This window comes from Cupressus sempervirens, chromosome 10 (assembly GCF_028749045.1).
Source record: "Cupressus sempervirens isolate cs-2001-9-10 chromosome 10, ASM2874904v1, whole genome shotgun sequence".
NCBI lineage: Eukaryota > Viridiplantae > Streptophyta > Pinopsida > Cupressales > Cupressaceae > Cupressus > Cupressus sempervirens.
This window is the reverse complement of record NC_143127.1, coordinates 392,219,680-392,244,506: the sequence shown is the minus strand read 5'-3', so window position 1 is coordinate 392,244,506 and position 24,827 is coordinate 392,219,680. Positions and strand designations below refer to the sequence as shown.

Genomic DNA, 24,827 nt, shown 5'->3' with positions numbered 1-24,827 from the left:
TCTGTTTGTTTCTTGAAATAGAAATATAGAGTGACAAAGTGAGCATTCTTGTCATAGTACATTAATTAATGTAAACAAAAACCCCTTTTTCAACATGCACAATCATAGTAAAAATAGATTGTAATAGAGAATGCCATACATCCGGATAGTTAATTTTGAAAAAGGCAACTAAATTTACATATAATTATGACACTGCATGACAGCCTTAACAAAAAATTAGGAATCTGGAATGTTCAAAGGCCCTCTTACACCCTCTGATTCTAATGTTCAAAAAATTGACTGTGGTTTACAATCAAAAAAATTATAAAGATCACCATATGGGACAACAAATACAGATGGAAACAATTAGAGACAAAGGATACACTATTTACATCCTGCAACATGCCATTTACATCCTAACAGTCACTTTTACAGTATTATGCCATTTACCAGTGAAAATAAAAAGGGTAACTACTGCAGATTGTAGTGAATGCACTGAAAAGCATCATTTTGCTTGAAAAAGCTGGGTGGCACAAAACTAACTTATAATTTCTCGTTGAAAGTTAGCTACTGGTCAAGCTATTTTGCAATAAATTATGCTAAACAGGAGGGGGATCATTTAGTATCACAGCCACATAGACACATGGTCCAGACTGATTTAACCTTGCTAGCTTTTTGTTTCTCGACCTTCATGCTTGGTAATCTTGCTGGAGAGTTCCATACTTTTTCTTCCAACTTCTTTGAATAGGAGTTGATGTCCTTGAGTGGAAGTGTTTCATTTTGAGATGATGTACCAGTTTGATCGCTCCCTTTTACAGATGATGCTTGCACTGCCTGAATTTTGTTTTGAGAAGATGTTTGAGGTTGAAAGACGAGTAGAGGATCTGGTTTAGAATGTTCATGAGTTCCTCGAATATTCTCTTCTGCTAAAAGGCTCCTCAAAGGTGTATGAAACCTTTCATGTGTTCCACAAGACAACTCTGCATCTGCACTTAAATCACCATTACTTTCTTTAACTTTTGGCTGGATTTCATTATGACTACGCTGCTGCTCAGAATGATTGCCTGACTCGACCAAAGTCATGAAAGAAGGAGCTTCAAACAAATCTGCCGGAACCATCAAAGATTTCTCAGAAATTTTATCTTTTGAATGAATAGCTTTCATATCACCACTCCCTTCATTTCCAGAATTGATTATTGGATCTTGCTTAGCTCTATTATTGGTTGTAGAATGCATACTCTCTGCCTCTGTAGAATCATAAAAGTTAACAACTTTATCACTCGAAAAACTACAATTTCAATGGTTGAACATCAAGATTATTCATACAAGCAACAATTTCATAGATGATTGATTTTAGGAAAATGGTTGTGGAGAAAAAGAGAAGCATATGCGTGTCATATTTTTGTGTTACAAACCTACGTCAACAACACAATTTATAATGTACATATAATTGCATGATAATTGTGTACCCTTGAAATACATCATATCAAGATTTTCAACAAGTTCCCTGTAACTTCAAATTCTAAATGTCTATTAAGAAGGTATTCATCTTCATGGGGCAAGTCTAGCAGGGAATATAGAATTTCTAACCTAAACAACTCCAAGCAATCAATGCAATGCCTGGCAAAGAAAATGGCTCAGCTACACTGACAAATTTGAATTTCTGAGCAACCTTAAACACTATCAAATACAGGCTCTACAAAAAGGGTCTGCATTGTGATACTTCTGAATTTAACTCCTCAAGAAAGCATCAGTGTCACTAGTTAATTAGCAATGCATGACAAGCGTAACTCTGTTGCCAGTGCATAAAATCAAAATGTTTCCATCCAGATCATTATGGGATTTGTTTGTCACATAACTGACATTGATTGGCTTAAAATGTATCAAATTAAAGGAAATCTAGGATAAGTTCTAAGGAAAGCCTGTGGATGCAGAGATGCAACTGTGTATTGAAGTGTGTGTGCATGTGTACACACACGTGTGAGAGAGAGAGGGGTTAAATATAGAAGATGGTCATTCCATCTGTACATGTGAAGTCCACCTAATATCTCTGCCTAACCAATTTTCTCATTGGCTCATAATGTAATTTTCTCATTGACCCACAAGGTGGTGATTTTTATGTGATTGGATAGGCATTGAATGCTTGTAGCCAGTAGTTACATTATGGTTGTGTTGGCTTAATCTTGGTCATTGGTTTCAAATCAATTAGTCATTTATCATACTTGGAGCAACTATATAAGTCTAGCTCAAAGCATTTGTAAAGGGAGACTTCAAGAAATTGTTTCTATTATACAGCCAAAATTATTTCTTCTTCATTGTTGTTATCATGATGGATTACTTGTGTTATTTTGGAGTGTTACATGGTTTCTACATTTCCTTTACGATTTTGTTTATGTTGACTAGTAGTTGAGTAGATGAATAGAAGATATTGTAATTGGTGAATTAAAGGTGAAACTTATGTTCATACTTTTTGGTACTTGTTGATTGCAAGTAATAGTGTAAGGTTGATCTAAACGTATTGTAAGCATTTAACTTCAACTGAGAATGTTCATTTGGGTTGTGCCATAATTCACAATATGAAAATAATTCACACATCCTTGAAGGATTGCACCCTCCTTTGCATAGTGATTTGGGAAGCGAGAACTGGTTAAGTTTCATCTCATTATCAATTGTTAGAGTTAGCTTAGCTTTCTAAACGCTCATCTGTTCACACTTAACTTCAAACAATTGTTAGGATTTTTTAGAAAAGCTCAATTTGCACTCAAGAAGTTGATAGATCCTTCAAAAAGAGTTAGCATAAGTCTCCAAGTGATTACCAGAAAATCACATCATAAAACAGAGTTTAGTCCAACATTAGAAGAAACCTTGGAGCCACATCTACAATCTTTACTTGCAAGCTTAGCATATGTGGTGTCTCTGTTCTAGAGAAAGCTTACTATTTGGTGTTCCATCAGGGAATACTAAGTGTTTATCCTGCATGTTGGTCGCTAAACTTACATCAACAGGTATGGGAGATGGAAATGTGGACAGGTATGGGGACTGGTAGCAATAAACCATTTTCAGAAAAAGGTTGGAGAAGGTTACCTGGAGAACTACATAATATACGTCATGAGCAGACAATGGATATCTTTAAAGACTATTAAATACTGAAGTGCTTAAAATTAAAAATTAAACTAACAATTTCAAGTGTAAATTAAAAACATAATCAGCTGGAGATGATAAAGATAATAGGAGGGGTATCATTATTTTTCAAAAATATACTGAGGGGGCCAGAAGATGACTAAATTTCCAATCAATTTTTTTAACTTCAATGCATGTACACATCTTATACCTTTTATTATTCCACTTCATATTCTTACTTCTTTGGGATTTAACAAGGCAACTTTCTGCCACCAAAATCTGTAAACTTTTTTAAAATTAAATAGAAAATTACAGGTCTACTGGTGTATTTGTTTAGTCTTTTTATTCAACCACATATCAGCACAAAATCCAATATAATTTATGTGATATATCTAAGAAACCTCTATAACAAAGAAGTTTCCTCATTTCCAAGGGATGCTTATAGGAGACCTATGGGAGCTGCAAAAACTTCATCTACGTCTCCTAGCATCTTTAGATATCTCCATATAGGCCTTCAAGGCACAAGCATGTTTTGGGTATGAGACATAAGTATCAAGGGTTAAGGTATGAGTCTCCTAGTAACGTGGTAATAATTTCATCTATAAAATAATCATTATATATTTATTATTATTTTAATTTATGTATTATAACACATGTGCGCACAAGCATACACACACGTGTACAAATATACATATATTAAGCCCCCTAAAAGTCTTCAAAATTTGTCATCTGTGGAAACCTGTCCTAGCATCCCAGAAAACTGGAGAAGCACTCCTCAGAAATACTAACCCTACCTGGTCCCATATAAGTTATTCAAATTAATCCCCACAAACACATTTTCTGTTGTCCCTTACTATCACAAAAAATGGCATCCCAGAAACATGTCTCAATATCTCCTGCCTCTGTCCCAAAAACACCATGAAGGATAGGCTATTTTTGTCATTGTTATAACTGAAAAAAGGAAAGATGATAGACTCTCTAGTAACAACCAGATCATCATTAGTTTCGGGACTTAGCAAAGCTAACTTTAAAAGCCTAAATTAGATATCAATGTGATGCTATTAAAAATAAAAATAAAACATATCCATCAACATTCCCAACAAGTTTGTTACCTGAGGACATATTTTCACGCTGCTCTGATATCAATCCATGTATTCCATCAATAGCTAAAGTTTGAGGTACCTCTTCTTTGCTTGAGAGCTTATTTTCATAAATGAATGGATTTCCAGGAGAGGTTCCAGCATTTTCAGGGCTTTGGTAGGTTTCCTGATTTGCTGACTTGTTCACATTAGTTTCTAACAGTTGTTCCCAAAGTGCTGGCTCACAATTTTTGAGACTTTTGTCTCCATGGACATCTGAGATCAAATGAAAGGAAACAATGGTGAAGTCAAATAAATTTAAATATAGCATATGGTACAATAAACATGAATAGTTTTAGCAGTGAAAATTAACTACTAGAATTTAGAATCTATATCTGTTTTTCATCCAAGATACAATAATCCTTCCTCTCAAAACTTGTGCTTCTCTACTTAATTGAACTAAAACACATAGTGGTTATTGAGTTCAAACAAGACCACAACTATTTGCGAATCTAGAAAAGCCCCTGTTGCCCCTGATAACAACCATTTCTACTATTAAAGAATATTGGGAATTGGGTTCCTTCTCATGACAAAACATTAACACCAGCTATTCACAGCAGCTGAGCAAACCTACTGGCAAAAACATCTATATGTCGATGTGAACTGTAAGTTCATAATGTAGTCACAAGAACCTTATTTTCTTTCAAATCTATAGAGGCAAAGGAATGCATTCATTAATACAAAAACAGAAAAATACCAAAACCACTTCTCAGACGATTATTGGGGATAATGAACAAAATTTGAGCAATTACAACATGACCGTATAGAGAAACCCCAATAGTTCTACTACAATCATATCACTACCCCTGTGCTACTAAACAATAAAAAAAAATTGCAGAAGAAAATTAGCCTGCCTGTCACTAGACAGGCTCCTCTAGACTCGTGAAGATTTGTATAGATATTTCCTCAAATTAATTAAGCCCTCAATTAATTTGTGTATATATTATATCAAATTGAAGTTTACTAATGGTACTATTATAAGATGCAATCAGCCAAAATGGTATAACAGTACCATTAGTAAACTACTATTTGATATAATTTAATATTAAATGGTACAACTTACACAGATATTTATGTACATAAATATGTGTGTGTGTGTGTGTGTGTGTGTGTGTGTATCTATATATGTGTGTGTGGGTGTGTATATATTCAAGCCCACCATTTATAAAATAAAACATGTGACACTAAATATGAATAGCAATTGAATTAATCCAAGTCCAACACAAAGATGATTTAAAATATCACACCAAATTGAAATATATATTGAATAATTGGGAACCACATTGGCATTCAAGCCTAGTCCTAAATATTGTTTCTCTTTTTTTTTTTATATATGATGCATATACACACACTCATAGACCCCCCCACGAACCCAAATGGAAAATAAGAATTTTACCCGAACCCACAAACCCGAATCCAAATTCGAATCCGTCCCCAAACCTAAACTAGCAACTTAGGTTGGTGGTGATCAAACACAAAGAAATGTTGTCCAATAAGTGATAATTACCATTTCAACCCGAGATTACTTATGTTGTAGAAGAAAAAGTGTGACCCTGAAACAAAGAATAATGTGACTTACAATCCAACAATAGCAGTAATATGACACTCCAAGATTATTGACCTCCACAACTAAATGACAAAAAGAAATGATTCATGTCCACCAAAATACTCTTCTATTACTGTGCAAGGCTACCCAAAGTCATCCTCTAAATATACATTGTTGTCAGTAAATTCTATATTGTAGCCGACGGGTAGAATAGTATTCGAACAAGCGGGTGACGATTGTGTCACCCCTTTGAGAAAGAATATGTACACCGTCCGGAAGGGACTTTGAATCATCATCAAAATCATTGTAATGAGCATAATCAAATTGTAAGCATTGAAGTGCATATTGCATATATGAATAAAGTATTTGTTTTGTGTTGTATCTTACTGTACTACATGCGATAAGTATCCTTTTACCCTGTACGGTAAACATTTGGCGCCATTGCCAGTCGAACCTGGAACGAAGGAAATGTTATGAAGATTAATGTCGAATCTGCTTAACAAGGATAGGAATAAGATAAAAGATAAGGATGAAATACACACAGCACAAGAAGTTTTGATTTTAGCACAACAAGGGGAGCGCAGACACAAGCTTCAGCAGATTGCCGACAGACGCCAAAGGGGTGAAGGAGCACAAACGGAGGGAGTGCATTCACCTAGCAGACCGAGGAGTGCCGAGGAATTGCTAGAAGAGACTCAACAGCGATTGAATTTGGTGGAAGAGACAAGGGAGGAGTTCCTTAACTTGTATACGCCAAGGGTAGAGCATCCGAACGGAAGGGAAGCAACTCGCACGACTCCAAGTGTCGAAGGAGCACAAGCATGCAGTGAACTCTTCATTCCTGATACACCCAACGACTAGATACAGGTAGAGAATCGAACAAATTCACTTGAGGAAGATCTTCTTTCACCAGGTAACGCGGTTGTTGGAAGTGGGACGGTTGTCCTAAGCAGCGCGGTTGGGCAAAACAACACGGATGCTCAGAATAGTGCGGGTGCTCAGAACAGCACGAGGACACAAGTACCACAAAATCAAAAGAAAGTAACAATGGCATAACCAAAGGAGAAATTGTCGAAGTTTAATGGTGATGGGATGACAGATCTGATCAGACATTGTAAAACGTGTGAAACAATATGGAGAACAAATGGTGTAACAGACAAGGATGATTGGGTCCGGTAGTTTCCAGCAACCCTGCGGGGTGTAACAATTGATTGGTTTGTGGATGCTGATCCTCAAAAAATTAACTACATGGGCAGACGTTAGGAAGGAGTTCATAGTAGAGTTTCGATTGCTAAGGGACGATAACAAAATCGTAGCAGAAATATACAACACAAAGCAAGGAAAGAACGAAACAATCTGTGCCTATGCAAGACGGCTGAAAGAGTTGGTGGGGAAGATGGAGAGCCAACTGACTGATGGATTGAAGAAACGATGGTTGTTGAGGGGCTATTGCCGGCTCTGAAGAAGAAAATGAAGATTGTAACTCCAACATCTTATGCAGATGCGTACAATTGGGCAATGGATCTAGAGAGTGAACAAAAAATAAGCAAGAAGAAGAAGCACAAATCATCGGACTCAGACAATTCATCATCCAAAAGTAGCAGCACTGATGAAGAATCAAGCAAGGAAGTTTGAGCGTTGCAGAACAATATGCTATGGGTGTTGAAAGAATTAAAAAATCTAAAAAAGAATCCTGACTCGATGAAAGGGGAATTGTGATGTACGGACTATAAGGAGGAGGCCCACAGAAAGGGCTCCTGCCCGAAAAAACAACTTTGTGATATCTGCCAAATTGCGGGACATTCACTCAGGGAATGCCCGTTCAATATGAAGTCAAAGGGACACCAACAAGTGTTATTGACGCAGTAAGTGTCCACCCGAACAAAGACGAACAACGATGCAACCTCAAGAGGATATCGCAACAACTGGCCCGAAGGGGTGGTAATAATAACAATAATAACAATTGAGGCCGAAGTCAAATCAGTACGACACGAGTGGAGGGCCAATGATATAATGTCGTGCGTGCAACCTGTGGGGGCACTTAGCCAGAGATTGTACCATGAAGGAGACGCTGTAGTTGTTATGCAGATGGTGTGGTCCGGGAGACCATGAAGATTTCAAATGCCCAAAGCAGGGGGTTAATTTGTTAAGCATTGAAACATGTGAGAAGGAAGTACTAGCCATTATGCATGAGCAAGCTAAGAAGGCAAAGTACCCTGATGCAAAGGAAGAAAAGAAGAGGTTGCAACAAGCACAAACGGAATTGGAAAAATGGATGGAAACGGGAAAGTTACAAGTAAAAGACACTACTGACACCTCGAAGAGGAACCTGGTTAAACAAAACATGATAAGGCAAGTAATTCAAATAGATGTTCCTATAAAATTAACTGACCTTCTTACAATGCATCAGTTACGGATGGTGATTCTAAATATGACACCATTTCTGAAAGCAACGGAGGAAACGAAAAAGGATGGTAGCGGAACGACTGCAGCAGATCCAGTGCTACTGGCACTCATGACGGGAAGGCATCCGACAGTAGTTGAGATGGGTGTCTTGGGAACAGTACTTACAAACACAGTTGTGGACGAAGGGTCAAGTGTGAATGTGTTACCAGAGGATATATGGAAAAAGTTGGGACAACCTACGTTGTGGCCACCTACATTCTAGTTACTCACTGCAGATCAGCATGTAATCAAACTGGTGGGAACCTTGATGGCACAGCCAATAACTATTGGAACGCAACCATTTTCATTAGATTTTGTCGTCATTCCACTGAAAAGAAAAGGTTATGACGTTATCCTTGGATGAGATTGGTTGGTACAAGCAAAAGTGAAACATGACTGGAAATGAAATACCCTATCCATGGAACGCGGAGGCAGAAGATTCATAATTGACCTGCACACATAGATGGTAGGTGAGGAGGCAACGTCATCAAATTCCAAAGGTGAAGGTGAAGGTGATGATGAAGGAAAGAAGAGAATGGAACCGGACGAAGGAGTGTTGAGATTAGGAGGGTCGAATGATGACGAACTAGACTCAATGAATGGCCTACTCCACTGGCAGATGGAGGATTACAAGATCTTTCTGAGCTGTAATATGTTAAGGGTCGACGAAGGTGAGAAAGGAGAGGAAGATGAATGTCCAAAGGAATACAAAGAAGTGGAATAAGGAAAGGCAGTTACAGCTGAAGCTGAAGGGAAGAACATACTGTACGAACCTAACAAAAGGAAATATTCCACCGTATGGTACATGATCAACAGACCGCGCAGAATGAAAATGTTACGCCACACCACGGATTTAGTAGAAAGGTACCAACAGCAAGGAAAACACATCGTACAATCTGCATAGGAAACAAAGAGGAAGGGCTTAATAAAAATTGAAGTAGTACGGAGTGAAGGTTCTAGAATCAAGAATACAGCTATTGACGGAAGGGAGTGGCAGCCGACGGAATTCATGGTACCAAGTTTAAGGATCACGATCGAGAACAAACTAGGAAATATGGAAAACCTGAGCGAGAGATTGTATAACTTAAATAAACTTGATGGGCGATAATTGCAGGCACAATGGGCCACGGAGGCTACATAGAATAGGCGAAAAGTATGTCATGACGAGCATTTGGAATTGAATAGATTTCAACCAAGCCAATTAGTTTTGAATTATAATGGGCAGAACGAAATCGGACCAGGCAAATTTAAAGTTAAATGGGTCGTACCATACAAGATCCATGAAGTGGGCGATAACAGAGCAATAAAATTATGGAGGCTCGACGGGAAGGAAGTAGCTAATGCAATGAATGGGTTGAAGCTAAAAGTCTATCATGAAAGAAATAACACACCTACATGGACGAACAATTGAGAGACAGTATAAAAGTAGTAATTATTAATGTATATATGTAAATGTAGATAATATATAAAGTCGAGCATAATTTCTAAGTACAAACCTGGAAGTAATAAAAAGATGAGTATAAAGAACAAGAATATTAAAATGCCATACGGCCTTTAAGACCCGTACAGTAGCATAAAGAGGAGAAAATCGGAAGTATACAACTATTGGGAAGGAATACCGTATGGCTTGTGAAAGTGCAAAGAGGAATTGTGCACACAAACAGCCTCCATACGGCCATATGGAAAAGGGAGGGTCACCGTACAGCAGTGAGGGAAGGGTGAAACTTGAGCACCGTACAGCAATTTGGTGGCACAAAAGTGTGGCGTACGGCCCATACAGAAGACAAAGAAGGGAGACATTGCAAAGGCACCATACGACACTCAAAAGCAAAAGGAAAGGCATACCGTACGGCTATCCAATGCAAGGGATGTCATTCAGACTCGAAGAATACATTCAGAAGAAAAAGCACCGTACGGCCCGAAAAGTTGCTAGAGGGGCACACCATACGACAGTACGGTCAAAAAGCACAGGAAGATTAGGTGGGACCATACGACAAAAAAATTCAGAGCAGGAAGTACAAAGCTTTAGGAGAGAATAAGAGACAACTATATGGCCGATAGGAGATATACTAGACCACCGTACGACTTTTTGAAATGCGGAGCATACCAGAGTATGGCAAAAAGGTTCTTAAAAAAAAAAGACGACAAATCAAAAATATTCACAATGAATAATGTATGATACCGTAGGGAAGGGAAAGACATAAACAAGTAGTAAAACATAAGTGATTGGCAGAAAGAGTAAGGGATCAAAAGAAAATCACAAAAATGGTGTGTTCCATGGACTTTTTTGTGGGTTTGAGGGTGCTAATTTGGTCTTGGCGGTGGGGGTGCTACTCCTCAACCCCACCCTGTATCGCGACAGGGAGCACACCTGGGGCTCTACCCCTCTACCCCACTTTAGTTATCAGTCGTGGGAAGTGTGATCAATTGATGAGACCTGGAGCTACTGTAGGCATGGAATGTCTGTGTGCCAAAGGTGGAAAGAGCACTGGAGCAAGCCTTTCGAGAGGGGTGATACGCTTTGAGGCACTCGAAGTAGGTGTTGGACGTGAGGCTCTCTTGGTGGTTGCATACAGAGCTCAGGAGGAGCTGATCATCCAGTTGGAAGCAGTAGAGCGACACTTGGCTCAGTGTACCCAGGAGTTGGAAGCAAAGAATGTGGCATGGGTGGCTATTAAGGTCAAATTGGCTAAGGTGATAGTATTGTGTTAACAGAGGCTACAGATGCAACATGTTTTTGGAGACCAATTTGGTGCAAGTAAGGGATGAATGTGAAAATGGTGTAACGAAAAAAAATCTATCCTGTTATAGTTAGTCACAGTTAATGTATTCCATTTTGTTAATCTGTCTCGGTAATTTTGCAATTGTCGTCCAGAGACGACTTTATTTTTTGGGAGGGATGATGTTGTTGGTAAATTCTATATTGTAGCCGACGAGTAGAATAGTATCCGAACGGACACGTGATGATTAAGTCACCCCTTCAGAAAAATATATGTACACCATCCAAAAGGGACTTTGAATCATCATCAAAATCATTGTAATGAGCATAATCAGATTGTAAGAATTGAAGTGCATATTGCATATATGAATAAAGTATATGTTTTGTGTTATATCTTACTGTACTACATACGATAAGTATCCTTTTACCCTGTACAGTAAACATACATTACTTTGTTCTTTAACTGTTGTGTAATATAGGAAATAGTGCATTGAAGATTTAGCATTGGATCCATGTACTGTTACCAGACACATCAAAACTAGTAAACATAGTCACTATCATGCTTAACTTATTGCCTGGATAATATAATAATTTTCTTTCTAGCACATATTTTCTCCAATGACGTTGACTAACAATCTTGTATAATTATAACTACAACAAACCCATGCATTTCAATATTCTAAAACACTCATCATAAATCATATAGCATACCATCCATAGCTTGAAACTCTAAAATAGTTCTAGGAAGACCTCACTAATTTATGTAAATCGATCAATAATCCAATTGAGAAATTAGATTTGATTCCTCCAATAGCACCTAGAATAGGTCTTCCACAATCAATAATGGTATTTTCCCAAGCTCCAATCCCATAAAACAAATTTGGGAAGCTCTCAAAACTATATTGAATAATATCATTACCTTAGTCATGTCCTTTCATGGTTTTACCAATTCCAAGGACATTAATATAATATTAATTTTTTTGTCATCTTCAGTGTCCTATATAGTCATGACTTAAAAGTGACTTTAATTAACTTAAGCCTAAGTCATTTATTAATTATTTATTTGATTTTCCATTAATTGTCACTTTAAAAAATATATTAAATAATTGATTTAATTTTCCAATTTCAAGACTTAGCTCCTGCGAAGGGACATTACAGTCCCCTCTTCTCGACTTTGTTTGTCCTCAAGCAACTATACTTATGAGTGTTGTAGAAATTGGTCTCTATCCCAAGTAGCATCCTCTATTGACAAATCCTTCCAACTAAATAGATGTTCTTCGATGGTTTGGCTTACAAGTTTCCGCTCTCCCAAGATTTCATAGGGTTCCAATACCAACTTGCCTTCTTTGTCTAAAAGAGGAAGCCTTGAAGATGTTCGAGTTGTGTTGTCCTAGTGCCTTTTAGGGTGTGATACATGAAATATGTTAGGTATCTTCTTGTCTATAGGTAAGCCTAATTCATACACTACTTCCCAACTATTTGGTTTATCTCGCAAGACCCGTAATCATTTGATTTCAGACTTTCAGCACTCCTCCTTTAGAATAAAGCCTATTTGTAAGGTTAGAGATGCAAGAAAATCATATTAACAACATCAAAAATTATGCTCAATCTTGTGCTCATCGACATAAGTCTTTTGTTCGCTCTAAATATGACAAAGATTATCCTTAAGCGTATTGAGGATATCTGTACTTGCCCTTGGGAGCCCTATTATCACCATATTCCATATCTACAAATAAAAGAGCATCATATCCATATAAAGCCTTGAATGGAGATATTCGTATAGGAATATAATAGATAGTATTGTAGTAATGTTCTCCTAGCTCCAACCAGCGAATCCCTGCCTTTTGTTGCCCTACAACATAGTTATGCAAATACCCCTCAACGCACTTGTTCACTATTTTTGTTTGATTGTATATCTAGGGGTGACAATTTGTGCTAGGTGCTAGTTCATATAATACCCCTATAACTAGTGTTAGCTTTGGACAGGTAGAAACTGCAAAGAAATGTTAGATTTAAACAATAACAAGTTTAACTATAATAAGTGCAAGTGCTACCCCAATTCTAACCCCAAACCTAAAGGACGTCTCCAGAACAGGTTCCCTAACCCTTAATTATTTTACTGTCTTCTTTGAAGTGCACCCCTAAGGTCTCTTCTTGGAAGGGACATCCTCTACCCAAGGCTTATCACATATGCATATGCTAACTCATCAAAATATTAGGGTATTATGATGATCATATTGATCTTGTCTAGCAATTTATCGAGGGGATATATTGACCTTGGGCACTAGCATTATTATCCATTTATACAAAGGTTATACTAACCTCACGCACTAGCACTATGAGGTTTCATTAATCCCAACTTAGCCATGTATATAGGGATGATCCCAATCCTTGCACTACCACTTAGCCATTTATATAGAGTTGAGCACAATCCCTACACTAGCACTATGGGGTTTTGTTAATCCCAGCTTATCCATTTATATACAGATGATCCCAATCTCTACACTAGCACTTAGCCATTTATATAGAGTTGAACACAATCCCTATGCTAACACTATGGAAATTTGATTTATTATTTCTTTGTATTCATTTAAGGAACACAACATCAAATTTAAATAATCACAAAATATCATTATTTTGAATTAATGTATATGTGCTTTTAGTACACACACACACATATGTAAATATATTTATATAGCCAATCATTTATATGTTGACATGTCATATAATAATGTAAAGAAAACTTTGAATATATAATATACCTCATACACATACCTTCCTAAAGCCTTTACCACCATTTAGAGTTGCTTTTGACGTTAAATATAAGCTAAAAGGTATGCAATTACATCTCTTTTGTTATCTTATCATATTTTCTCATTTTGTTACGATTCTTTGTTTTCTCTTATTCAATGCAAATTTATAAATCTCGTTTTATTTGTCATTAGCGTCCTTTCGAAAAGTCAACACTTCATAATTACAACCTTTTTGAAGAGTCACAATCATTTATAATTACAATCCTTTCGAAGAGTTGTAACTCTTTATTAAATATCTCTTGACCTTTTATTAGATTTAGTTAATTTATATTATTTATATTATTTATATTATTTTACATTTTTATTTTAAATTTATTATCATTTATTATTAAATCCTATTTAGAAAGGTAACATACTTTTTATAATATTGTTTCTTGTAGTTAATTTTATCTATTTATTTATTCATTATAATTTTATTATTATTTATTTTTAATCTTATTTTAAATATTATTTTATTGATACCAGATTATATCATTTGTTATTATTAATATTATAATGATAATATTTATTTGTATTTCTTATTTTGATATTTTAAAATTAATTTTAATATATGATTTTATTATCATTATTTATTTAATAATATTTTATTATTTAATAGTTATTACAAAACAAAGAAAATTACAGCTCAATGCCAATAAATCAGAATAACTCCTACCAAAATGTGCTAACAATTTTTCTGTCTCGATTACTGACAATATTCTTGGGTAGATCATGAAGTTGAAACACCACTTTGAAAAATGAATCTACCACCTCTGATGCTTTGTAATCTAATGATATGGTAAAGAATTGAACAATTTCGTTAACCGGTCAAAAAATAATAAAGTTAATGACAATACTCTCATTTCTGTTCTGAAATAAGTGTGGTTATAGTAATCCAACATGAAAAGTGTGTTCTGCCTTATTCTCTTAGCAGGTCATGCACTCCTTAACATATCTCAACACGTCATCTTTGACACCCATCCAAGGGAACCTTTCTTTAACCTACCTGTAAGTCTTAATATATCTGAAGTGACCTATTAATGATGTATCATGGATGGCCTTTAGAATTCTCTCCTTCAACAGATTCAAGAACTAGTATATTATCTTTGTAATAGATGATCTCAGAGATATTAGATTTCCCTAATCCATTACAATTACAGTGATTAGCTTTAGATTAGATTGTGTTAGCCTTTTAATCATTGATGTTTCAAATCAAACTACGTGATCCATCATCAGGATGAAGAGAGCAAGAGATGCAAATTTCTGATGATGGATCACATAGTGTGATTAGAAATGTTGATGACAAAATTGCTAACACAATCTAATCCAAAAGCTAATCATTGTAATAGATTATCTCATCCACTACCTTAAATCTATCATCTAGCACTTTGTTGTCCAACATATCACATGCAAAAGGAATCTTGGAATATTCAACCAACGGATAAGCCTTTCACTTAGCTAATATATTAGTTAAAAAGCAAGCCATGGGTCTCAAAGATTCGGCATCAGCAAAAATGTTTTCATTGCCCTTAAATTATTCAATATCAAAGTCCTACAACTGAATTTTGCTCATTTTCATTGCCTCTCATTAAGATCCTTTTTATTCTGCCAACATGTGCATGATGGCAAGCATTTCTTTGTCATATATGGAGTAAACTTTCTCTACTTTTTTAAGTTTCCAACTCTCATAGGCAATGGGATGCTTATTTGTCATCAACAAAACTTCAATGCCTTGCCAAGTGCATCAAACCCCAACACAAATGGCTAGATAAAATATGTTGATGCCATGACTAGGCAAGATCTCATCACCTCCTTGAGTATATCAAAAACTCATTGAACCTCATATGTCTATCTAAAAGCTCCTCTTTTTGTGAGATCTGTTTAAGATGCCCCGAATTGTGAAACACCTTTAACAAATTATTTGTAATAACTTTATAGACCATAGAAACCTCATAACTCTCTGAGATTTTTTGGTGGTGGCCAGTCAAGGATACATTTAGTTTCTCATGGTGAACTTGAACCTCTTAAACATTGATCAAGTGACCTAGATAAAGGATTTATGTCATTTCAGACTCACAATATGATATCTTAGCATATAATGATTGACCCTCCATAATTCCTAATTCCTCATCCAAGTGCTTTAGATGGTCTTATTGTGTTTTGATATATATGAGGATGTCATTAAAAAAAATCGAGCAAAAACTTTTGTAATTGCTCATCAAAAATATGACTCATGCAAGACTAAAAAGTTGTAGGTGTATTTGTTAATCCAAAGGGCATAACTAGGAACATGCAATGTCTGCAATGAAATGTGAAAGTCCACTTATGTATGCCATGTTCCCTCAATCTGATCTAATAGTAATGGGATAGGAATGAAGATCACTCTTATAAAAATATATTGTATGTGACTCATCAATCCAAGGGATAGGATAATTGTTTTGTTTTTTGTTTTTCTGTTGAGGGCTCTATAGTCAATACACATCCACATTGTCCCACTCTTATTTTTTCACCAAGACCACTAATAAAGCAAAGGGACTTAAACTGGGCTTAATGTGTCCCATGTCCAACAACTCCTTGATCAACCTTCTAAATTGGGTCCATTAGTTTCTTTGGGTGTTTGTGGGGAGACGTGATTAACGGCTAAGATACTTCTTACAGTTCAATAGTATGCTCAAATCTTCTATCTAGATATGTGCCTTCTGGAATGTCACTACACCTCATTGTGCTTATCCAACACTCGCTATATATCATCATGGTAATACATAGGACTGTCATTAGAAGATTGGGAAGTAATCAAACTTTTTGTTGCCCAAGAGACATCTCTGTATTTGAAGATGGCCTCTGTCCACTTAGTTGAAACAACCTTGGGTGCATTGTTGGACATTCCCCTTAATACCATCTTCTTGCTATCAGCCTTAAATGAGAACTCCAATCTATTAAAACTGTTGAGAATATTTATCGAGAGATTACATCCCCTCAATGCCTAGTATAGCATTTGTATCCTCTAATGCAACCACATAAAAATCATTAACGGTAGTGTATTTACCTAAAGTGATACTCAAATATCAGTTGAAGGCTACTAGCCTCCTTAACATCAAAACCCTCATGATCCACAGAATCTGAAGTCCCCTCTTAGCAGCCAAAGCAGCATCTATGAAATTGTGAATAGCCCCATTGTTAAACGACACAACCACTAAATGTTCCTATAAAATTCCACGCACCCAAAAAAATGTTATATCAAGGTGTGCCGGACAAAGCAGCAATGGTTCCACCCATACATAGACTAATCGCCAAGTAATTGCTGAGTTCGGCTGGGAGGATTTTCCAAAGAAAAACTCTAGAGGAAAAAATAGCAAATTTTTCCGGAAAAACTCGGCAATTTAAAAAAAAAAAAAACTCTTTTGCACCTATCCTCCTATGTTAAAACACTAAAAATGGCATTTTTTGTGTTTGTTTCTTGCTTGCAATGATTTGGTTTGTAATTGAAGGAGAAAAGGAGGCTTCCAATATTGGAGGCAGATTTGAGTGGAAGCATAGTCACGCCTAGCTCAGAGTTCTACTTTTGGGACTCGACCCTCTAGTTCCTTTCCCTTATTTGTTAGTAGCGCTGGGAAGAGGAAAATGTAATTGTAATGATGCATTTATTTTTAGTTTCATAGAAACTATTTACTATTTTGCTTCTAGCATCAGCATTCTGCATGAGAATGTGATTTTGTACCCAATTTGCGTTCATATAAATCTAAACTCAACTTGTTTTACTTTTTGTTCTCATTAATTAGCTCATTGGATGCATCGTCTCATTGAATTTTGCAAAATCATTGCATATTAAATTTAAGAGGTTTTTTTTTTTTTTTTTTTTGATCGGTAAGAGGCCGAAGCCAAGATTCATTAGAATTATTATGTGTTATGATTAATTATTATTATTTATTAAACTCAACTAGATTCAAACCAAAGACCACCAAATTAAGAAGCTCACAATTCACTGTTGCGTTGTAGGCTCTTGCCTAATTTAAGTTGTTGGGTTTTCCCCCAATTTTTTTCAAAAACTAGTTGAATTTTTCCCCATTTATTATTACTAACTTTTTTTATTTATGTTTTTGGAGGGAGGGGGCGGGGGGGGAGGGAAGGTGGGGATGCTTTCACCTTTTATATCAATAGGTGGTAAGTTTTTCCTACTGAGGTTGCTCCTCTAACTCGCAAAGATTTGTTGTCCTGACTATGCTCTATGTGTTCTTCCTCTTCATTATTTGACAAAACCTCTATGTAGTGAATCATTCCTTTCCCAAGCACCTATGACCTAGCTCTATGACCTAGCTCTCATGGTTCTCTACAACTAAAACAAAGTTTCTTCTTACAAAGTTTGTCACAACCTCATTATTCAATTTGTTTTTCCTGGACCAACTTGCAAAAATGGCTTTTTGTATGTCTTTCTTCTTAGGGAAACTTTTGTATTGCAATATGTTTTCCATTATTGAGGATTCCATAATTTAAGCCCTTTTAACTATTGTTATGTGGAGCCTAATCAGATTCAAAGCTATACATTTTTCCACTTTCTTCAGCGCAATTTCCCCCTTGATTTTCCTATAGAGATATGGGGGTAACTTCCCCATGATGGGGTCAAGGGGCAACGCCCAAGTTGGGGTCTTGGGGCAAAGCCCAGGCGTGCTCCTTGTCATGATACAAGGCAAGGTTGAAGGGCAGCACCCCCAAGGCCAAAAATGACTTTATTATTATAAAAGGCATCAAGAGTTATTTTTTTCTATTGGACAACATATTCTAGCCCTAATTTTGTAACCACCATAAGTCTTATATAAAATGGCTTAGGGTTAGGGTTTTTATGATGTATGATGATTTAGTAGCTTCTTGCGATGGTATTGAGTTGCAAGAGATTGTAGATTGTAATCAAGTTGAAATCACTAGATAATAATATTGGACTCACTATTTGGTGGACGTAGCCAAGGATTGGGTGAACCACATTCAATCTGTGTCTTTTATTTGCTTATGTGTGCTTTATTCCTTTGGGAAGGTGGGGGCGCTTTCACCTTTTATATCAATAGGTGGTGATTTCTCCTACTAAGGTTGCTCCTCATCTAACTTGCAAAGATTTGTTGTCCTGACTATGCTCATGTGTTCTTCCTCTTCACTATTTGACAAAAACTCTATGTAGTGAATCATTCCTTTCCCAAGCACCTATGACCTAGCTCTCATGGTTCTCTACAACTAAAACAAAGTTTCTTCTTACAAAGTTTGTCACAAACCTCATTATTCAATTTGTTTTTCCTGGACCAACTTGCAAAAATGGCTTTTTATATGTCTTTCTTCTTAGGGAAACTTTTGTATTGCAATATGCTTTCCATTATTGAGGATTCCATAATTTAAGCCCTTTTAACTGTTGTTATGTGGAGCCTAATCAGACTCAAAGGTATACAGTTTTCCACTTTCTTCAGCGCAGTTTCCCCCTTGATTTTCCTATAGAGATATGGGGGCAACTTCCCCATGATGGGGTCAAGGGGCAAAGCCCAGGCGTGCTCCTTGTCGCGATACAAGGCGAGGTCGAGGGGCAACACCCCCAAGGCCAAAAATGACTTTATTATTATAAAAGGCGTCGAGAGTTATTTTTTCTATTGGACAACATAATCTAGCCCTAATTTTGTAACCACCATAAGTCATATAAAATGGCTTAGGGTTAGGGTTTTTATGATATATGATGATTTAGTAGCTTCTTGCGATGGTATTGAGTTGCAAGAGATTGTAGATTTTAATCAGGTCAAAATCACTAGATAATAATATTGGACTCACTATTTGGTGGACGTAACCTATAGATTGGGTGAACCACATTGAATCTGTGTCTTTTGTTTGCTTATGTGTGCTTTATTCCTTTGGGAAGCTGGGGGCACTTTCAACTCTTATATCAATAGGTGGTGATTTCTCCTACTGAGGTTGCTCCTCATCTAACTTGCAAAGATTTGTTGTCCTGACCATAGATGTGAGTATCGCCGATTAATCGGTGATACCAAAAAAAATTGCGATTTTTTGGGGCCGACAATTTAGTTGCCCCAAAAATCGCGTTTTGTTTTTTGCAGATTTTTTCAAAAAAATCGCAGATTAATAGGTGATTAATCGCCTAAAAGTCGCGATTTCTTGGAAAAAAATCGCCCGCGCTCAGCAGTCTCATAAAGTGACGAAAAAACATTTTTTTTTCATTCGGTTTTTAAATTGCTTAGGGCATTTTGGAGAGGAGAGGATAGAGGAGGAGTTCTTGGCAAGCAAGAGGCGGAATCGAGTGCATTTGGAGGCCTTTTGATTCGATTTCTTCATTACTAAGTAAATGATTTGAATCTTTGTTTTTTATTTTTGCAAGAGATTGTATTCTTTTTTCTTGCATGTAAATGGATAAAAATACATTCCTAATTAGTTAGGAATGCATTTGATGAATGTAAGCAAGATTAAATGCATTCATTTGCATTTTTTTCCATTCTAGATCGAATTTATGTTAGAAATTTGCACTTTTTTGAAAAATTTGAAACCCTAGCAACTAGTTTGTTTGAATGTTATTTGCATTTCAATTTATTGGCGTTGTTATTGGAATGTTGCTTGAATTCTTTGTTTAACTGTTAACTTTGATCTTGTTATAATTTATTTATACTTTTTTTTTTTAAATTTGTATGCGTAAGGCAGCCCGCAACAGTTTTAAATGGCAAACAAATGGCCATTGACTCCATGCCCTTCGGGCTACATTGGCACCAAGCCAAAGAATGCGAGAGATCAAGCATGGAAATATGCTTATGAAGCACCCAATGAACCAACCAAAGTGATTTGCATTTGATGTGAAAAAGTAATATCCGGGGGCATTTACCGGTTCAAATATCACATTGCAGGGATCTCAAAACATGATACGAATCCTTGTGAGAGTACAACAGAAGAAATAAAAAGGTTTGCAAATGCCTTGCTCGCAGCTGGAGAGCAAAAAAAATTGCAAAGAGAGCGGAATAAATTGCATGTCAGGGCAGCCATAGCAGAGACCCAGGGCAGTTTCGTTGATGTTCAGGAGGAGGAGGCAGCCATTGAGAGCATGGGCAGCTCTTATCGTGGGCCGCATGTCTGCAAACAAGGTGGTTTTTCTTTCATGAGTTCCGCTCCCACTCCCACTCCTACACCTTCTAGCACTTCCGCACCATCAAGATCAGCAGGTGCTTATGCGATAGGGAGTTATTTTGTGCCGAGGCACACACCTAGTGCACAACCTTCATTAGAGGCCACTAGATGGAATAAGGAGGTCCATGACCAGGTGGACAATGCACTAGCAAATTTCTAGGTTTTCAACAACCTTCCTATTAGTGTTGTTGACAGTCCCTGTTGGGAGGCTTTGGCCACAGGGTTGACAGTTGCAGGAAAGAGGTACAAGTCCCCTTCTCGTTTTGTGTTGGGTGGCAGGTAAGAAAATAATTTTATTACACTCGATTTCCTTTTAATTTTTAACTTTTTACTTTGTTCTAAATTTTAATTAATTTATCTAGAAATTAGAATGCTGATTACTAAAGTCTAAATCAATTTAAAATTACTAAGAATCTAAGACATAACTAAATTTTGTTTTTGTAGGCTTATTGGAACTGCTGTTGAGAGGGCCAAAGCATTTGTTGAGGAACAGAAACAAGAATGGACAAAATTTGGTTGCACCATTCTTTTTGACGGGTGGACGAATGGGAAGAGCAGGACCATAATTAATTTTTTGGCCTGCTGTAATGATAATGTGGTGTTCCTGAAATCAATCGATGCCTCCAGCAAGGTAAAAAATGCTCAGACATTGGCATTGATGTTCGAGAACATGGTCTTAGAGATTGGCATTGAAAATGTGGTGCAAATCATCACAAACAATGCTGTTGCATATGTATCAGAAGGTAAACCGTAATTTTATGTTGCATGTGCATTGTGAATTTCACAAGAAGAATTTTTAATAGTTTGATATTTTTGAAAACTTGGAAACTAATTAGTATTTGCTTTTACAATTGGCAGGAAAACTCCTACAGCAGAGGCACCCCACTCTCTCTTGGACCCCATGTGCAGCACATGTCCTTGACCTTCTTTTGGAGGACATGGGCAAACTTGAGTGGGTCACTCCAATTGTGGAGGACGCAAGGCGGGTGACAAAATACATATACAATCACCCATGGGTCCTTAGCTTGATGAGAGAGCACACTTATGGCAAAGAAATTGTCAGGCCTGCCGTCACAAGGTTTGCAACGATTTTCTTGACATTGCAAAGCATTCTCGATAATTTGGTTTCTTTGAAGCAAATGTTTGTTTCCAAAAAATGGCTTGATTTCACATTTTCAAAGAAGAGTGAAGGAGAGAATGTTGTGCGGATTGTGTTTGATAAATATTTTGAGATAAGGCCGATGAAATAGTAAAGGTAACTACAAAACTTTAAGTTTTAGTTTACCCTTTACAACTTTATAACATACTAAGTTTGTAACTCAAGTAAATAATAATTTTGTAACTTGTCAACTAATTTCAAATTTATATTGCAAGTGTCTGAGCCTTTAGTTAGAGTTCTGCGTTTGGTTGATGGAGACCAAACGCTAATGGGTGAACTATATGAGGCCATGGACAAGGCCAAAGAATCTGACTAAAATTACTACAAGGGGGAAAGCATCAAATATGAACCCATTTGGCAAATCATTGATAGAAGGTGGAATAATCAACTCCACCAACCAATTCATGCAGCAGGATATTTCCTCAACCCACGTTTTAGGTATACCGTAAGCTCATTCTTACTCAAATTTAAGTTAACAAAGACTTGAGTTCATTTTTCTTTCGTAGGGTGTTGGGTGTGTACTAAAATTACAAGACTTATTTGTTTTTGGTTTTTGGTTTTAGGGTTGATGGTACATATGTAGATCCTGATGCTAAGTGAGTGTGTCCAAAAGATGGTAATCAGCGAGGAAACAAGAGATAAAATCATCGCTGAGCAGGAGATCTTCACTTCAGCAGGGGGCAAGGTGTTCTCCACTCCTCTTTGCAAGAGAGCAAGGCTTACACAAACCCTAGGTAATACATTTGCAAACTTCTGAATCTCAAATGCTAAATTAACATTTATGTTTCACTTTTTGTTGTCTATTAGTATTTTCTAACTTGTACAATTTTTGTGATGTAGTGGCTTGGTGGACCACTTGGGGTGCAAGCACTCCAAATCTTGCAAAATTTGCTCTCAGAATCCTATCATAGCCTTGCAGCGCATCACATTGTGAGTGCAACTCGAGTTTGTTTGAGGCCATCCACACAAAAAAGAGAAACAGGTTGTCACAAAAGAGGATGAATGACATGGTCTATGTGCAATATAATCTTAAATTGTGCATGAAAAGGGCACAACAAGATCCTCCTGGGCCAATCAATTTGGATGAGATAGATCCTTATTATGATTGGACGGCACAGGAGTAGGCTCCCTTATTTACACAGGAGGACATCTCCAATTTGGAGAGGGAGGTCGCGGAGGAGGCTGCGGAGGAGGAAGGGGTTGGAACTAGATATGACATCAATTTGGATGACATCGAGGAGGGTGATGATGAGGATGATGACATTGAGCTTACTGCAAAGGACCTTGACATCTTGCGCGCAGCAAATGTGGAGCTACCGACATCTAGTTCTATAGCCACACCATCTCCTGCATTGGCACAAACACAGACACAGGCACAAACCCTGTGGGGTTCTAGTTCTAGAGCTTTACCCTCTCCCGCACTCGCTAGTAAAGCCACTAGGAAGAGGAAGATGTAGTCCTGTATTTGACATTTGTACTTATTTGTAGTCATGTTGATGTGCTTATTTGAACTCTTTACATTTGACACTTTATTTATGAGAATACAACTTCTCATGTGTTGTGAACTTGTTAGTTGTTACTAATTTACAACTTGTCACTACTTACTTGTTAGTAATTTACCGATTAATAACTCTTTTTGCATTGATATATATCTACGCATGATTGTTTCTTATGTATTGTTAGTAATTAAGTCGTTAGATGCAAAAAAACATTGAATTCTGTAAAAAAAATCGCATTTTTTAATTAAAATTTAGTGGTTTTTGAGTTCCCGATTTATTCCCCGATTTTTTGCCAATTTTTCCCCATTAAACTTTTTTAGGCCTAGGCGATTAATCTCCTCAGGCGATTTTTACATCAATGGTCCTGACTATGCTCTATGTGTTCTTCCTCTTCACTATTTGACAAAACCTCTATGTAGTGAATCATTCCTTTCCCAAGCACCTATGACCTAGCTCTCATGGTTCTCTACAACTAAAACAAAGTTTCTTCTTACAAAGTTTGTCAAGAACCTCATTATTCAATTTGTTTTTCCTTGACCCACTTGCAAAAATGGCTTTTTGTATGTCTTTCTTCTTAGGGAAACTTTTGTATTGCAATATGTTTTCCATTATTGAGGATTCCATAATTTAAGCCATTTTAACTGTTGTTATGTGGAGCCTAATCAGACTCAAAGGTATACGTTTTTCCACTTTCTTCAACACAGTTTCCCCCTTGATTTTCCTATAGAGGTATGGGGGCAACTTCCCCATGATGGGGTCAAGGGGCAACACCCAAGGTGGGGTCTTAGGGCAAAGCCTAGGCATGCTCCTTGTCGCGATACAAGGCGGGGTCGAGGGGCAGCACCCCCAAGGCCAAAAATGACTTTATTATTATAAAAGGTGTCGAGAGTTATTTTTTCTATTGGACAACATATTCTAGCCCTAATTCTGTAACCACCATAAGTCTTGTATAAAATGGCTTAGAGTTAGGGTTTTTATGATGTATGATGATTTAGTAGCTCCTTGGGATGGTATTGAGTTGCAAGAGATTGTAGATTGTAATCAGGTTGAAATCACTAGATAATAATATTGGACTCACTATTTGGTGGACGTAGCCTAAGGATTGGGTGAACCACATTGAATCTGTGTCTTTTGTTTGCTTATGTGTGCTTTATTCCTTTGTGCTAATAGTTAGATTTGCATGTAATTGTTATTTATGTCTCTCTAATCCTAACATTAACAGCATCCTATAAAGTAGAGATAGATTTAGTGCATTTATCTATCATTTCAGTGAT

General features: G+C 36.8%; 1 protein-coding gene across 3 annotated transcripts in view; it reads right to left on the bottom strand.

The window, feature by feature from the left end:
* Window positions 1–345: 345 nt before the first annotated feature.
* The window catches only part of LOC149534315 (uncharacterized), a 91,607-nt gene continuing 67,125 nt past the window's right edge, over window positions 346–24,827 (bottom strand). For all 3 annotated transcript variants that reach the window (XM_089802983.1, XM_089802982.1, XM_089802984.1), the window contains 2 exons: window positions 4,212–4,454; window positions 346–1,226 (listed from right to left, as the gene is read on the bottom strand). In XM_089802983.1, the coding sequence (XP_089659109.1) occupies window positions 595–1,226; window positions 4,212–4,454 (875 nt within the window). In that variant the 3' untranslated portion in view covers window positions 346–594. The remainder of the gene's footprint in view (window positions 1,227–4,211; window positions 4,455–24,827) is intronic.